Here is a 17,887-nt window from a genome sequence, read left to right as displayed (position 1 = left end):
TTATGGGTTGGGAGTGGGGATGGTTAATGGGTACAAAAAGTAGTTGGAGAGAATGAAGAAGATCTCGTATTTGATAGCACAATAGGGAGACTATGGTCAAAATAATTTAATTGTGCATTTAAAAATAACTGCAAGAGTGTAATTGGATTGTTTGTAACACAAAAGATAAATGCTTGATGAGATAGATACCCCATTTACCCTGATTTGATTATTATATGTCAAATGCCTGTATCAAAATATCTCATGCACCCCAGAAATGTATACACCTACTATATACCCACAAAAATTAAAAATTAAAAAAATTTAAAGAAAAAAATTTGAGGAGAGGACACAATTCAACCCATAAAATCTTGCTTCTGGAAAAAATAATCTTTTTTGTATCAGTTTTGTGACACTGTAGGCAATCCAAAGAAGATGGCATGGTTCATGCCCCAGAGTACTTTGTGTCAGCAGGAGAATCAGAAGTGTGGGAGGATGGGTGTATACCTGTGTGTGTGTGTGTGGGTGTGTGGGTGTGTGTGTGCTCGTATGTGAATTGAAACTATAGAAAATCAAACAACTCTATCAACTGTGATTGTAAAATAATAAAATGGTTTCAAAAAGGCACAGCTAGTATTCCATTATGGGGGTGGGATGCTGAAGAGATGTTGGTTAAAGAAGGAATACATTCTAATGTTCAGTAGCAGAGTAGGGTGACTATTGTTAACAACAATGTACTGTATATTTCAAAATAACTAGAAGAGAGGACTTGAAATGTTCCCAGCTAAAAGAAATGGTAAATGCTCAAGGTGATGGATACCGTAAGTACCCTGACTTGATCATTACACATCCTATGTATGTAACAAAACATCACATGTAACCTGTAAATATGTAGAAATATTGTGTATTACCAAAAAAAGCACAGCTTAAAGTTAATTTAGTACTTTGTAGCCCTAATAGTTACTTGTCAAGTGTTCAAAGCTAACTATGAAAGACTAGTCTAGAAGGACATCATGGTGTGAGTTTTAAATAAATTTTGAAGGAGGAAGAGAATTCAGGTTTAGAGAGAGGAGAGCAGAGCTCCTCTAAGTTGATATGGGCCAGAGTGGTTTCAGGAGGCAATGAAAGAGTGCTGAAGTTTGAAAAAATCAGAATGCTATTGGTCATGATGAAATGTTGAGGCAGTGATGTGGACTTGGATAAAGCTGCTTCATTTTTTCAGCATATTTAAGATTAAGTGGTTGTAGAATATTGTCTTTCTTCACTGTCTTCTTCCTCAGACCTCTGCCCTGTGAGGTGCTCACTCAGCTGATAGATGAAGCCAGTGAAGGGGATATGAGCATTTCAATCCTTACACAGGTGAGAAGAATTGTAAAGGCTAATCTGGTGATTGATATTTTAAAGTTTGTTTTCAATTGATCTAGCAATTTCCAAAGACAACAAAATAGGCGTTGTGAGACCTGGGCCATTATTTTTGTCTATATCTACTCTGTGTGCAGGAAATAATGGTATATCTAGCCATGTATATTCGAACCCAGCCTGGCCTCTTTGCTGAAATGTTTCGACTTCGAATTGGTCTGATCATACAAGTTATGGCAACAGAACTGGCCCACTCCCTTCGATGCTCAGGTACTTAATTCAGTAACTGTTTTAGGTAGAATTCACTTTTGATGTAGGTTTATAGAGTTCGGAATCAAGAAATAAAGAAAGCTAAAACATTTTTATCCATAGCTCAAGCTGGATATGGCAACCGTGTTCCCCTGTTAGTCACTATTTATGCAAGTCAAGGAGCTGATATGATGACACATTTGTGTATCAGTTCTGCAGATTCAGAATGCTATCTCCTGGGGGCTCTTCACTCCAAATGCTTCTTAACTTAACACTCTTTGCTAACTTCATTTCTCTAACTCTGGAGAGTACTTGAGTGTGACAGACTGGGTTGGGTTCAGATTTAGGCAGTGGAGCATCTGTACACCAAGAATCAGTCACTACATCAGTGGATCATGGTGTCAGTGTTCTGTCTAGTCACCATCATGATTGAATAAAGGAAGATGACGTTTTCATTAACATCTATCTGACAAGACTCTCTTTGAAATTAACTATAGGTGTATTTGGCAAGATAAAAGTTTTAGTTAGAAGAATAGTTGGGGCCTGTAAAAGCTGTAGGGCAAAATGGTATAAAGTGTGAAAGGGAAAAATGGACCCCTATGGCATGACTCCTTATTCCATTAGTATTTGTTTGATTTCAACAAGAATTGCAAAATAATACAGATAGGGAGGTACAGAAAAATAAAATCAAAGTTGTAAAACTCAATTTTAGCCATTCTTTCTGTTAAATTTCCCCCAAAAGGCTTGTAATCAAGCTGTTAACAAGTAGCTAAATTTATCAGTTTGAGTCAAACCTAACTCAAACACATGAGATAATTTATATTTAAGTAACCCTTTGACAGAAGAGAGCTAGCAGTTATTTTATACCTACCATATGCCAGAGACTGTGCTTTTTGCTTTAAGTTTACATATATTATATCATTTAATCCTTACAAGAATCCTCTGGAGAAGAAGGTAGTATTGTGTCACTTTTACCAATAAAGAAACTGAAACTCAAGGTCACCTAACATCCCAAAGTAACATAGCTAGTAAATAGTGGAATTTGAGTCTGAGTCCACCTGATTGCAAATGATTTCCAGTTCAGTACATTGTTATAGATAAACATTATATAGTATTCTCTAGTTGTGGTATCAAGGGATGTTTTGCGAGAGGGTGTGATTGCTCAATAATAAACCTTAATAAGGGATAAGCCCCTGAATATTCACTTTTCCTTAATTGCTTGTTATATTTCTTGTTTTCCTGTGGATTCGTGAAAACCATGGCTCTTTATTCCTTATAGGATAAAGTCAAGATCCCTGGGTCTGATATTTAATACCCTCAACAGTCTGGCCTTTATCTTCTAGTCCCACAGTACTTCCCACTAATTTTGTCAGTTCCAGTCCTTGGAGAGTGATGTCTCCATTGATTTCAAAGGCAGTTATTGTCTATACCTCTCATTTGGCACATAGAATATGCAATGTTTTATTGTTTATCATATTTACATGTTCCATCACTCCCAAAGAGATAGTCAGACTCTCAAGATTAGTTATCATGTCACATACCTACTTGTACTAATGTTACTTAAAATGATGACCTGCATGTAGTCAACTTTTAATAAATGTATGAGGTTGATTAACATGTTCAGGTTATCCTCTTATAGTCATAATTTCATGAATTCAAATCTGTATCTCTTAAGTCTCTATTATTTCCAGGCTGAGAAGTTTAAATTATTTTAGCCTATCTGCATATATACATTCATTGCCTTTCTCTGGAATGACCTCCAGTTCCATTGTTGTTCCTTCATTCTTCCCACCTTCAAATAAAGATTTTACTAAGTATCCTAATGGTGTGGAAGCAGGGCGAAGAAAAAATCAGTTACCTCACTAATCCACAAACTGGATAGTCAGTTCTTAAATAATTAAGAATCTGTGGAAGTAAGAATACCTAAGCAGTAGGGTGCTAGCAATTTATTTTGTAATTCTGTTCTTCCAATCAAGTGACTCAGAAATTCTAAGCAAGAAAAGAAATAGAGACAATATAGAGAGGGCATGGCAGGCAAATTAAAAGTTCTTCTGTTCTAACATTTCTGCTGACTAGCTGAGGAAGCCACGGAGGGCCTGATGAATCTCAGTCCTTCGGCCATGAAGAATCTCCTGCATCACATTCTCAGCGGCAAGGAGTTTGGAGTGGAACGAAGCGGTGAGATTGAATAACTGCATTTTCATTTCATACTGTTTGGTTTAAGTGTCTCATTGGTTTTAAAATGTTTTTCCTTCATCACAGGAACCTTTTGCCCCAAATAAATAAACTCCAATATATAAAACAGAAACCAAGCTGTCTTCTGGAGCAAGATTTGGAAACCACTATATTTTTACTTAAATGATATATCAACTAAGTGGATTGATTATTATCATGTTTCATTTTTAACTGTTTAATGCATTCCCTCACATTATCTTAAGTCTCCACTTTAGGACAATTAGCAACCCATATCATCTGAAACTTTCTTATATTCTAATTGTCAATAATCCAGTAGCTCTTACAGTATTGTATTATGTGTGTAGCTGCTTACGGTACTTCTAATGTAACCCTTCAAGTTTAAACTTACAAATTAATAGTCCACCTGCGTTTGTGGTTTTGGTTGGATTTGGCATTGCATACCTAAAGCAGCAGAGCCAATGAAAAGCGGTCATCTCTCATGCTCAACTTTCAGGGTTAGGGTAAGTAGATATATATGGTCAGATGGATGGATGTCAGACCTTAGAGTGGTAAAAGAAGGTTAAAAAGCAGTGTGTTGCAAGCGGGGGATATTGCTAAAATGCACATTTTGATTCAGTAGATCTGGGGTGGGACCTGAGTTTCTACTAACAAGCTTCTAGGTGGTACTGATGCTGCTGGTCCATGGACCACATTTCAAATAGCAAGATTATCATTTTTAAATTAAGTTAAAAATAAGGATATATATGAAAGTTTTTTTTTAAATGTGATGGGGAAGAAATTGAACCTTATTATCCTCTCTCTTTCTCTGTAATCTCTCATACTATGTAGTTCGTCCCACTGATTCAAATGTCAGTCCTGCTATATCTATCCACGAGATCGGTGCTGTTGGAGCAACCAAAACAGAACGAACTGGGATCATGCAGTTAAAAAGTGAGATAAAGCAGGTAAGATACTACTTGGGAGATTAGCTGGGATATTGCCACGTTTAAGAACATTCCTTTGGGCCAGGCGCGGTGGCTCAAGCCTGTAATCCCAGCACTTTGGGAGGCCGAGACGGGCAGATCACGAGGTCAGGAGATCGAGACCATCCTGGCTAACACGGTGAAACCCCGTCTCTACTAAAAATACAAAAAAAAAACTAGCCGGGCGAGGTGGCCAGCGCCTGTGGTCCCAGCTACTCGGGAGGCTGAGGCAGGAGAATGGCGTAAACCCGGGAGGCGGAGGTTGCAGTGAGCTGAGATCCAGCCACTGCACTCCAGCCTGGGCGAGCCACTGCACTCCAGCCTGGGCGACAGAGCAAGACTCCGTCTCCAAAAAAAAAAAAAGAACATTTCTTTGGAATCAGACTTTGTTGGGTCATTTATTTTGTTTCACATTCTGAGTTTAATTTGAGCCATTTATTTTTCAGGTGGAATTTCGTAGACTGTCAATCTCAGCTGAGAGTCAGGTGAAACAACTAGGGATCATTTAACATGGTTTAACTTACCTTTAGTTCTATATAACATGCATGAGCTCATGGCCTTTTTACAAATAAGATAACAAGTCTTGGAGTAGATTGTTTGAATTGCCTTTATAACAGTCATTTTGCAGACAGCTTTCCGTTTTCTGGACCAAAGTAATTTGCTAATTTTAAGGAAAGTAACTTGCATCTGATAACAAGAACTTGAAACCCTGAGTTTCTATTATTAGGACTGATGTAATTTTGGAATTAATTTTCTTTATAAAACAAGACGTAGACTTCAAGCAAAGAGTTTTTGCTTGGCCAGAGTTTAGGTTGGCTTCTGAACCTTTTCCTAGGCCCATTTGTGCACTTTCTTGTAAAATCCAGCTTTAGCAAGAGAACCCTGCTAAGTCAGTTTAGCCAGAAACCCCTATCCTCGATATCTTATCATCCTTGATATCTGATCAGGCTGCCCATCTTCTACCACCCTCAGGTGATGTCCAGTCACCCTGGCCTGTCTTCAGCAAAAATCCTGTTAGAATGGTTTAGCCAGAATCCTCCCTACCCTCTGATGTTTCTCTCTTAGTAATTTTCCACCCCTTGGCTATAAATTCCCACTTGCTTATGTTGTATTCAGAGGGGAACCCAATCTTTCTCCCTTACTGCAAGATCTCTTTGCAATGGTTCTGTACCTATTAACAATGGTCCTGAATAAAGTCTTCCTTACCGTGCTTTGACAAGTATCATTGAATAATTTTTTATTTAACAAGATATACAAAAGGTGTTGTGGACACATAGAGGGAGAAACATCTAAATCAGTCTGGGAGATAGTGGGAGTCACTAAATACCATGTTGTAGTCTCTTAATTTTTCCTGCAGGTGAGAATAGAGAGTGGTTGCATTATATAAGGAAATAGTTAACAGAAGCTTCCATAGCTTATTTTTAAAACTCTAGGAAGTCATGTGGTTTCAAGATCTCCAAGTTGAGAAATTACTGATTTGGCCTCTCCTAGAAGCACATTTTATGAAAAGCTTAAAACTACTTAAAACTACTCCTCCTATTTTCAGAGTAGAATTGTGATAGCTTGCAGTATAGAAACACCTCCAGAAGAGGAGAGGTGAAATGGAAATTTGAAGTTTTATTTTTAGTTTTTGTTTCTTTTTTTAAAGTTTTTTAGCACTGGGGTCTCACTGTGTTGTCCAGGCTGGAGTGCAGTGGCTATTCACAGGCACAAAATCCTGGATTCATGCACTCCTTCTACCTCAGTTTCCAGAATGGCTGGGACTAAGGCATGACACCACCTTACTGTTTGGTTTTTTTAAAAGAAATTAGAAACCCTTTAGAAAGACAATGAGCCAATGCTTGAAGCTTAATTTGAGGTAACTTGAGTACACCCATCAAATACCCTATGGTGTTTATATTTATGCAAGAATAAGTATGAAAATGGAGAATAAGTATGAAAAGGGCCTTGTGTTCACTTCACAGTTTTCTCAAATAATTTGAATAATCTGAACATTTTCCTATTTGAAACGTGAAAGAACTACATTCAGTACTGAATAGTTAGTTACACTGGCATTATTAGTAAATAATCTTTGATTTGGTTGAGAGTTATTGGATAAACATTTTATAATTGTTGATTGTCACTCAGTATTACTTTTAAGTTCATTATATATTTACAACTTGAAGTACATGTTCCCAGCTAGATTAATATGATATTGAGACTTGACCTACCCAACTACATCATTTAAGTTTTTTCTACACATTCACTACCTACAGGTTTTCAAGGGAGACAAAATCACTAGGACTGTAATTTGGAGGATTGAGAGTCCTAAATTTGCATTACTTTCTTATTTCTAAATATTAACTTCCATCCTCACCTGCCTGTCTGGTATTTTGTATTGTTCTAAGCCATTTTTTCCCTATCACTCGAAAATGCCCTCTTTTCTCATTATGGAAAAAAAACATTATAAGGGTATTTTTATTTCTTTTCCCTTCACCATGGCTTCTAGAGTAAAGCTATTTCATCAGCTTTTTAATGATTTTGTGCTGACTACATACTGAAATAGTCTGTATTTTTACTCCACTAGTGACGTAAAAGTACAAATAATTGTTTCCTGGCCTCATAGTTTTAAAATTTTATTTTCTCAATTTCTTCTCATAGTCCAATGGTGGTCATCCCCTGGGTATAGATTTAATGTCACCATCTTTTCTGGTAACTGCTATGATCTTCTCATATATGCCATTCACATGTGCTTTGAATATGCACTTATATAAATCATAGCATATACTGGTTGACTAAAAAGAAAAACAAAATTAATCAAGAATTAAAGTAAGTATACAGCAATTTCATATATGGGGTGAATCTTTTCACTTATTTTCCAATAAGGTAGGGAAAGGAGTTCAACTCCAACCTCTTTTTGATTTCAGAAAACAAAATTCAATTATTGGTTAAGTATAAATTCTTGGTCCCACCCTGAGTACACTGAGTCAGAAAGACTGGGGATGAGGCCCAGTAATCTGTTTTATTTATATGATTCTGATGAATTTTTAAGTTTGAAAACCACTGGGTTAGCTATTCTTCTGATTATGAATTCATTTAGTAAATATTGAGTGCCAGTTTTGTGCCAGGTACTGTGAACAAAATGGATGTGGTCCTTGCCCTCATGAAGCTTACAATTTAGGAAGACTGACCTCTAATTAAATTTATTTGATTCAAATCAAAGACACATAATGGCCTATGATTTCAGATTTCTCAAGCTGAAGAGATTTAGACTAGACAATAACCAAACAAAAAATGGAAAATTATTGGAAACAATATTAGTATTTTGGTTAACCTTAATCAAATACCCTGTAATAAACTAATAAGACTTGGCCAACTCTATCATATCCACATTAACATAGGACAGGGGTATAGAAGAAAATTTAAAAACTCAAAATGATTGATATTTGGCTTTGGAAAACAGTCTGAATTGTACTTTATCAGATCTATACCCTTTCTGGTTTGACCTCACAATCAACAGCCTAGAATCTTGGTGGTATAAACAAGAAAGTGAAGATGAATTAAATGGCAGTTCATCTACTCAACAGATCAGTGCGATAATCACTTGCCAATAGAAATGTTTGGGGACTCTTTTCTCTTTTACATTGCATTGGTTGGTGATTTAGGCATTTGGCCCAAATTAAAATGTGAGAAGTTATTTTCTCAGAAAGTATTTCTGTTATCTTCTATCTTATGTTTATTTCTGAATTTAAACTGTTAACCATTTTGCCCAATGTTTTTTATCCTTTACTTAGTATAATTGTTTCAAAGTTCATTATGTTTTAGCATGTATCAAAAGTTTATTTTTTTCATTGGTGAATAATACCCTATTAAATTAATGTACCACATTTATCCATTCATCAGTTGATGGACACCTGGATTGTTTCCACTTTTTGGCTACTATGAATAATTCTACAATGAACCTTCATGTACAAGTTTTTGTATGGACAAATGTTTCACTTCTTTTGGATATATATCTAGGAGTGGAAGTGCTGGGTCGTATGGTAACTATGTTTCACATTCTGAAGAACTGCCAGACATGTCCAAACTGGCTGTACCATTTTACATTCCCACCAGCAATGTATGAGAGTTCCAATTTCTTCACATCTTCACCAACCCTTACAATTGTCTATTTTTTTAATTATAGCCATCCTGGTGGGTGTGAACTGGTATCTCATTGTGGTTTTGATTTGCATTTCCCTAATAGCTAATGATAATGAGCATCTTTTCTCGTGCCCAGTGGCCATTTGTTTATCTTCTTTAGAGAAATGTCAGTTCACATTTGTGCCTATTTTAATTTTTTTTTTTTTTGGTCTTTTTATTGTTGAGTTGCAAGGATTCTTTATATATTCTGGATATAAGTCCCTTTTAAGATATGTAATTTGCAAATATTTTCTCCCATCCCGTGGGTTGTCTTTTTACTCTCTTAATGGTATTCTTTGAACAACAAAAGTTTTTAATTTCGACAAAGTCCAATTTGTCTATTTTTCTTTTGTTACTCATGATGTTTTTGGTGTCATATCTAAGAAGGCTTTGCCTAACCCAAGGTCACAAAGATTTATTCCTATTTGTGTTCTAAGGGTTTTATAGAGTTAGCTGTTATATTTAGGTCTATGATTATGTATGGAGGGGTCCCCAAGATCACCTCAGATTTAATGATTCACTAGGAGGACTCATAGGACTCAGCATATAGTCATACTCACTGCTACGGTTTATTACACCAAAAGGGTACAAGATGCATTGGGCATAGTGCAAACTACAGTCAACAATAATTTATTGTACATTTTAAGATAATAAAAAGTGTAATTAGGTTGTTTGTAACACAAAGGAAGGATAAATGCTTGAGATAATGGATACCCCATTTTCCCTGATATGGTTATCATGCATTGTATGCCTGTAATAAAGTGTCTCATACCTCATAAATATATAAACCTACTACGTACCTACAAAAGTTAAAAAAAAATGTAAAAGAGTCATTGGTCAAAGTCTGGGGAAAACAGACACAAGCTTCCAGAGTACTCTGTCAGTGGAGTCACCCAGCAATGAGTTGTGACAAGATGTCATTGCCAACCAAGGAAGCTCATTAAAGACTCAGCACCCATTGTTCTTGTTGAGGGCTGGTCCGTAAACAACCTCTGTCTGGCATGTACCAAAACTCTGGACTCCCAGAAAGAAAGCAAATGTTCAACATAAACCACAGTGTTTGTAGAGATTAGGTGTGGTAAGTCACTGTTACTAGTTCTGGGAATGGTGAGGCCTCTCCCAGAATCCAATAGCAGTTCTGGCCTACTGTCTTAACTCTTTTCTGCACAGTGGGCTTAATTTTTGTGTGTGGTATAAGGTAGAGAGTTCAACTTCATTCTTTTGTATGTGGATGTCACTGTTCCAGCACCATTTGTTGAGAAGGCTATTTTTCCCTCATTTAATTATCTTGGCATCCTTGTTGAAAATTAGTTGACCAAAATACAACGGTTTATTTTTGAACTCCCTGTTCAATTCCATAGATCTACATGTCTATTCTATACCAGTATGACACAGTTTTGATAGTTTTGTAGTTTTGATAGCTTTAGAGCAAATTTTGAAATCAGGACGTGTGAGCTCTCCAACTTCAGTCTTCTTTTTAAATATGAATGTTAGGATCAGCTTGTCAATTTCTGCAAAGATCCCAGCTGGTATGTTGATAGAGATTGTGTTCAGTCTGTAGATCGGTTTTTGAAATATTGCCATCTTAATAATGGTAAGTCTTCTGACCCATGAACATGGGACTATATTTCAATTTATTTAGGTCTTTAATTTCTTTCAACATGTTTTATAGTTTTCAGAGTATTTGTTTTGGACTTCTTTTGTTAAATTTATTCCTACATATTTTATTATTCTTAATGTTATTATTTTTTATTTTTTTGAGGCGGAGTCTCGCTCTGTCGCCCGGACTGGAGTGCAGTGGCCGGATCTCAGCTCACTGCAAGCTCCGCCTCCCGGGTTTACGCCATTCTCCTGCCTCAGCCTCCTGAGTAGCTGGGACTACAGGCGCCCGCCACCTCGCCCGGCTAGTTTTTTTTTTTGTATTTTTAGTAGAGACGGGGTTTCACCGTGTTAGCCAGGATGGTCTCGATCTCCTGACCTCGTGATCCGCCCGTCTCGGCCTCCCAAAGTGCTGGGATTACAGGCTTGAGCCACCGCGCCCGGCCTCTTAATGTTATTTTAAATGGAATTGTTTTCTTAATTTTATTTTAGTATTGTTGATTGCTGTTGTTTACAAATTCAGTTGATTTTTTTTTGTTATAGTAAGACATGTAACGTGAGATCTACTCTTTAAAAAATTTTTTAAGTGTACAATACAGTATCATTAACTATAGGCTTGATGTTATACAGTAGATCTCTAGAACATTTTCATCTTACATAACTGAAACTTTATACCCATTGAGTAGCAAGTTCTCATTTTCCCCTCTACCCAGCCCCTGACAACTACCGTTCTACTCTCTGCTTCTAAGAATCTGGCTGTTTCAGATACATTACACAACTGGAATCATACAGAATTTGTTCTTCTGTGACTGGCTTATTTCTCATAGCATGGTGTCCTCCAGGTTCATCCACACTGTCATATTTTGCAAAATTTCCTTTTTTAAAGGCTGAATAATATTCCATTTTATGTATTACCACATTTTCTTTTCTTTTTTTGTTTTTTTTTTTGAGACGGAGTCTCGCTCTGTGGCCCAGGCTGGAGTGCAGTGGCGCGATCTCGGCTCACTGCAAGCTCCGCCTCCCGGGTTTACGCCATTCTCCTGCCTCAGCCTCCTGAGTAGCTGGGACTACAGGCGCCCGCCATCTCGCCCGGCTATTTTTTTTTTGTATTTTTTTTTTTTTTAGTAGAGACGGGGTTTCACCGTGTAGACCAGGATGGTCTCGATCTCCTGACCTCGTGATCCACCCGTCTCGGCCTCCCAAAGTGCTGGGATTACAGGCTTGAGCCACCGCGCCCGGTCTATTACCACATTTTCTTTTGCCATTCAGTTGTTGATATACATTTAGGTTGTTTTCATATCTTGACTATTGTAAATAATGCTGCATTGAACATGGGCATGCAAATATCTCTGCAAGATTCTGATTTCAATTCTTTTGGATACATATCCAGAAGTGGGATTGTTGAATCATATGGTAGTTCTATTTTTAATTTTTGAGGAACCTCCATAATGTGTTCTATAGTGGCTGTACCATTTTACATTCCCAGCAACAGTGTACAAGGGTCCTAATTTCTTCACATTCTCACCAATACGTGTTATCTTTGGGTGTTTTTTTTAACCATGGGCATCCTAACAGGTGTGAGGTGATAGCTCATTGTGCTTTGATTCGCATTTCCATGATGATTAGTGATGTTGAGCATCTTCACATGTATGTGGTGGCTATTTGTATATCATCTTTGGTGAAATGTCTACTCAAGTAAAATATAATTGATTTTTGTTATTGATCTTATATCATGAAACTTTACTGAACTCATTTATTAGTTGTAGTTGCTTGTTAGTGAATTCCTTAGAACTTTCTACATACAAGATCATGTCATCTGCACATAGTTTTTACTTCTTCCATTCCAATCTGGATGCCTTTTATTTCTTTTCTTACTTGATCTCCCTGGCTCAAGCCTCCTGTAAAATGTTGAATAGGAGTGATAAGAGTGGGCATCCTTGTCTTGTTCTGATCTTCGGGGGGAAAGCTTCAGTCTTCAACCACTCATTATGATGTTAGCTGTGGGTTGTTGTAGGAAAAAAGTCTAAACATTTATTAGATTGAGGAAGTTCCTTTCTGTTCCTAGTTTGTTGAGTGTTTTTATCATGAAGATGTGTTGAATTTTGTTACGTGTTTTTTTCTGTATCTACTAAGATGATGTGTTTTTTAACTTTTATTATGTTGATGTAGTGTATTACATTAATTGATGTTCAGATGTTAAAACAGCCTTGAATTTCTGGAGTAAGTTCCACTTCATGTTGTATAATCCTTTTAGTATATCACTGAATTTGGTTTTCTAGTATTTCGTGGAGGATTTTTGCAACTATATTCATAAAGGATATTAAACTGTAGTTTTCTAGTAACATCTTTGTCTGATTTTGTATCTGGGTAATATTGACCTCATAGAATGAGTTGGGAAATGTTCCCTTCTCTTTTTTGGAAGAGGTTGTGAAGAGTTAGTATTAATTCCTCTTTAAATGTTTTGTAGAATTAACCAGTTAACCCATTTGTGCATGGGCTTTACTACTATGTGGGAACGTTTGTTTATTTGTTTGTTTGTTCGTTTGGGACAGGGTCTAAAGATATTACCCAAGCTGGTCTCAAACTCTGGGACTCATGCAATCCTTCCGCCTCAGCCTCCCAAGTAGCTGGGAATACCGGCACGAGCCATATGCCCATGCACCACGAGCCAAGCACCCATACTTTGTAGGAAGTTTTGTACTTACTAATTTGATATATTTGTTTGTAATAGGTCTATTAAGATGTTCTCTTTCTTTTTGAGTTGGTTTGGGTAGTTTGTGTCTTTCTAGGAATTTGTTTCATTGAGATTATGTAGTTTGTCAGCATATGGCTGCGGATGGTATGTCCTCATAATCCTTTTTCTTTCTGAAGGTCAGAATTGATATCTTTATTTACTTTTTCTTTCTTGGTCCTTCTAGCTAAAGCTTTGTCTATTTTGTTGATATTTTCATAGGAAAATATTGGGAGTTCATATGCTTTCCCTAGTGTGTTTCTAGACTCTATTTCATTTCTTTCCACTCTAATCCTTATTATTTCCTTCCTTCTGCTTGCTTTCAATTTAGTTTGCTCTTCTTTCTTAAAATGGAAAGTTTGTTTATTGATTTGAGATATTTATCCTTTCTTTAATACAGGCATTTATAACATAAATTGTTCATTAAGCGCTGTTTTAGCTGCATCCCATAAGTTTTGCTATGTTGTGCTTTTGTTTTCATTCATTTCATTATTTTCTAATTTTGCTAGTGATTTTTTCTTAATGCATTTATTATTTAGAAGTGTGTTGTTTAATTTCCACATATTTGTAAATTTCCTTAATTTCTTTCTGTTACTGACTTCTAATTATGTTGTGATTAGAGAACATACTTTGTATGATTTCTATTTTAAATTTATTATGGCTCGTCTTATGGCCCATGAGAGCAACAAACTAAACCAAGGACCAGCTAGAAGTTTAACAGAGATAATCAGGTAAAGAGACAGCTAAGAATGTCCCATATCATCAGTATTTTTATGGCTCTTCTCATGTATCACCAGATTGCTTTCAAAAAGGATTATACCAACATACAGCACTGCTAGCTACATATAAGTCTACTAGCTTCACTATAACCTCTTGATCTTTGCTGCTCCACTTAATATTTGGTTTATAATTCTGCAGAGTATCTTTATTGTTCACTATAAAGTTCAAAGACTTTATCATAGAAACAGAGATAACTTTTGATTGATATTCTTTCCTCTCCTCTTCCAAGTCACCTGGAACCTCTATGACTCCAAGTAGTGGGTCCTTTCCTGGCGCATATGATCAGCAGTCACCTAAAGATAGTCGTCAAGGTCAGTGGCAACGCCGAAGAAGGCTGGATGGGGCACTGAATAGAGTCCCAGTTGGATTTTATCAAAAAGTATGGAAAGTTTTGCAGAAGGTGAGCATAATACATTGTTGATGTCTCATTTTTCCCCCTTGAAATTCTCAGTCTCCTTGGCAGGGATATGACATGACTGTAATATAATCACTGCAATTATGTAAAAGTCATAACTCATATAGATGAAACCAAGAAGAAAACATAAAAATGAAACAGTTGATTTGTTATTGTGGCATTATTAATAATTTAATCTCTTTCTATTATTGTTGCTGTAGTCTTGTTTCTAAATTGGACTTTTAAAATCATCACTTCTCTGCTTTTGGCCACAGTTGGACATTGTAATACATTTGCTGCTAATCAAATGAATTTTGTACTAAAGAGCTAACTTTCTATGTAGCTGTGGAGGGTTGTAAATGTTATTTGTAGCAACGTGCTATTCCTAATCAAGTATCAGTAGAGTAAAACAAATGCAGTACTTGGGGAGTTTGTGTTAGGAGCTCTTACCTATATTTTTTCTTGGATGAAAATTACTAAATAAATGCAAAGTCTTAATGATGGTAATAGTTCAGAGACTCTTTGATGTGACCAACATTTTTTTTTTTTTGAAGGCCTATTTGGCCAAAGAAATTTAAGGGCATGTCACACTATTATGGTGTTGACAGTTTTAGAGGGCCAAGTAGACTATTGTGCTCATGCATAGGTCTCCTTCATAGTGTCTTAGGTGCCACTTTCTACATCATTGGCTTTAATAAGGACCTGAAGTTCACTTCATCCAGGACTTCAAACCCTTTAGTTATGTTTTTTCCCCTCTGGGCACTGATATTCTTCCAAGGACAGAATCAGGTGATCTTTTGGAAAGGTAAAAGTTGATTCCTCAGACTATGGGCTCTGGCAATCTTCCTTTTGAAGAGTACTGAGAACTTGCTTTTTTTGCAGCTAACTTCTATAGCACAATGGTGATAAATATAATTTTATCTCTTCAGTTATGCATGGATTTTGGCAATGTTCTATGTGCTCATACAGCAAAGAACAAAACAGATAATAATCTTCATTCTCCTTGAACTTATATTCTACTAGGGAGAAACAAATTATAAATAATAAACAGTAAATAAGCGAAGTATCTAGAATGTTAAAAGACAATAAGTACTATGGAAAAACAAGAGCAGGCTAAGAGTATTTATGGGGGGATGGGATGCTTAACTAGAAAATGTAGTAATGATACATGTCTGATAAATGCATGTCTTGATTTCATTTTCAGATTAAGACTTCATATTCAGAGAAAAGCACTTAAAATTTAAATGAAAATATATTATTTTGAATCATTCATAAACCAATATCTGTCATATACAACATGCAATGTGCAGTAATTAAACTTGGCATTTCTGAAAGCATTGTTATAAAGATACTTAGAGTTATACCCAGTGACAGATAGCTTTGTTGAATACTGTAATAAGGAACAACAGCCAGTTCTATAAATGACTTTAAAATTCTAAAAGTATTGGCGTGCTAGGAACGACAAATTTGATTTGCGTGAATACTCTTTAAATTCTGTAAAGGTTTTTTTTAAAATTTTTTTATTATTACTATACTTTAAGTTGTAGGGTACACAAGCACAGTGTGCAGGCTCGTTACATAGGTATACATGTGCTATGCTGGCCCACTGCACCCATCAACCCGTCATTTACATTAGGTATTTCTCCCAATGCTATCCCTCCCCCCGATCCCCACCCCGTGACAGGCCCTGGTGTATGATGTTCCCCACCCTGTGACCAAGTGTTCTCATTGTTCAATTCCCACCTATGAGTGAGAACATGTCGTGTTTGGTTTTCTGTCCTTGTGATAGTTTGCTGAGAATGATGGTTTCCAGCTTCATCCATGTCCCTGCAGAGGACATGAACTCATCCTTTTTTATGGCTGCTTACTATTTCATGGTGTATATGTGCCACATTTTCTTAAACTAGTCTATCATTGATAGACATTTGGGTTGGTTCCAAGTCTTTGCTATTGTGAATAGTGCCACAGTAAACATACGTGTGCATGTGTCTTTATAGTAGCATGATTTATAATACTTTGGGTATATACCTAGTAATGGGATTGCTGGGTCAAATGGTATTTCTAGATCTAGATCCTTGAGGAATCGCCACACTGTCTTCCACACAATGATTCAAGTAGTTTACAGTCCCACCAACCGTATAAAAGCGTTCCTATTTCTCCACATCCTCTCCAGCACCTGTTGTTTCCTGACTTTTTAATGATCACCATTCTAACTGGTGTGAGATGGTATCTCACTGGGGTTTTGATTTGCATTTCTCTGATGGCCAGTGATGATGAGCATTTTTTCATGTGTCTGTTGGCTGTATGAATGTCGTCTTTTGAGAAGTGTCTGTTCATATCCTTTGCCCACTTTTTGATGTTTTTTTTTTTTCTTGTAAATTTGTTTAAGTTCTTTGTAGATTCTGGATATTAGCCCTTTGTCAGATGGGTAGATTGCAAAAATTTTCTCCCATTCTGTAGGTTGCCTGTTCACTCTGATGATAGTTTCTTTTGCTGTGCAGAAGCTCTTTAGTTTAATTAGACCCCATTTGTCAATTTTGGCTTTTGTTGCCATTGCTTTTGGTGTTTTAGTCATGAAGTCCTTGCCCATGCCTATATCCTGAATGGTATTGCCTAGGTTTTCTTCTAGGGTTTTTATGGTTTTAGGTCTAACATTTAAGTCTTTAATCCATCTTGAATCAATTTTTGTATAAGGTGTAAGGAAGGGATCCAGTTTCAGCTTTCTACATATGGCTAGCCAGTTTTCCCAGCACCATTTATTAAATAGGGAATCCTTCCCCCATTGCTTGTTTTCGTCAGGTTTGTCAAAGATCAGATGGTTGTAGGTGTGTGGTGTTATTTCTGAGGGCTCTGTTCTGTTCCATTGGTCTATATCTCTGTTTTGGTACCAGTACCATGCTGTTTTGGTTACTGTAGCCTTATTGTATAGTTTGAAGTCAGGTAGCATGATGCCTACAGCTTTGTTCTTTTTCTTAGGATTGACTTGGCAATGCGGGCTCTTTTTTGGTACCATATGAACTTCAAAGCAGTTTTTTCCAGTTCTTTGAAGAAAGTCATTGGTAGCTTGATGGGGATGATATTGAATCTATAAATTATCTTGAGCAGTATGGCCATTTTCATGATATTGATTCTTCCTATCCATGAGCAGGGAATGTTCTTCCATTTGTTTGTGTCCTCTTTTATTTTGTTGAGCAGTGGTTTGTAGTTCTCCTTGAAGGGGTCCTTCACATCCCTTTTATGTTGTATTCCTAGGTATTTTATTCTCTTTGTAGCAATTGAGAATGGGAGTTCACTCATGATTTGGATCTCTGTTTGTCTATTATAAGTGTATAGGAATGCTTGTGATTTTTGAACATTGATTTTGTATCCTGAGATTTTGCTGAAGTTGCTTATCAGTTTAAGGGGATTTTGAGCTGAGACAATGGGGTTTTCTAAATATACAATCATGTCATCTGCAAACAGGGACAATTTGACTTC

The 17,887-nt window shown here is 36.5% G+C and overlaps 1 protein-coding gene across 5 annotated transcripts in view; it reads left to right on the top strand.

Moving 5' to 3' along the window:
* Window positions 1-17,887, top strand: part of PHKA1 (phosphorylase kinase, alpha 1 (muscle)) — a 127,580-nt gene that overhangs the window by 99,512 nt on the left and 10,181 nt on the right. For 2 of the 5 annotated variants that reach the window (XM_011958904.1, XM_011958901.1), the window contains 7 exons: window positions 1,260-1,338; window positions 1,479-1,608; window positions 3,664-3,765; window positions 4,612-4,727; window positions 5,192-5,230; window positions 7,386-7,436; window positions 14,246-14,416. In XM_011958904.1, the coding sequence (XP_011814294.1) occupies window positions 1,260-1,338; window positions 1,479-1,608; window positions 3,664-3,765; window positions 4,612-4,727; window positions 5,192-5,230; window positions 7,386-7,436; window positions 14,246-14,416 (688 nt within the window). The remainder of the gene's footprint in view (window positions 1-1,259; window positions 1,339-1,478; window positions 1,609-3,663; window positions 3,766-4,611; window positions 4,728-5,191; window positions 5,231-7,385; window positions 7,437-14,245; window positions 14,417-17,887) is intronic. The other 3 variants (XM_011958905.1, XM_011958903.1, XM_011958902.1) reach the window with 2 other exon arrangements.

This window comes from Colobus angolensis, unplaced genomic scaffold, assembly GCF_000951035.1.
Source record: "Colobus angolensis palliatus isolate OR3802 unplaced genomic scaffold, Cang.pa_1.0 Scaffold479, whole genome shotgun sequence".
Taxonomy (NCBI): Eukaryota; Metazoa; Chordata; class Mammalia; order Primates; family Cercopithecidae; genus Colobus; species Colobus angolensis.
Note: the sequence above shows the minus strand (reverse complement) of the source record. Positions and strands in the feature narration are given on the sequence as shown.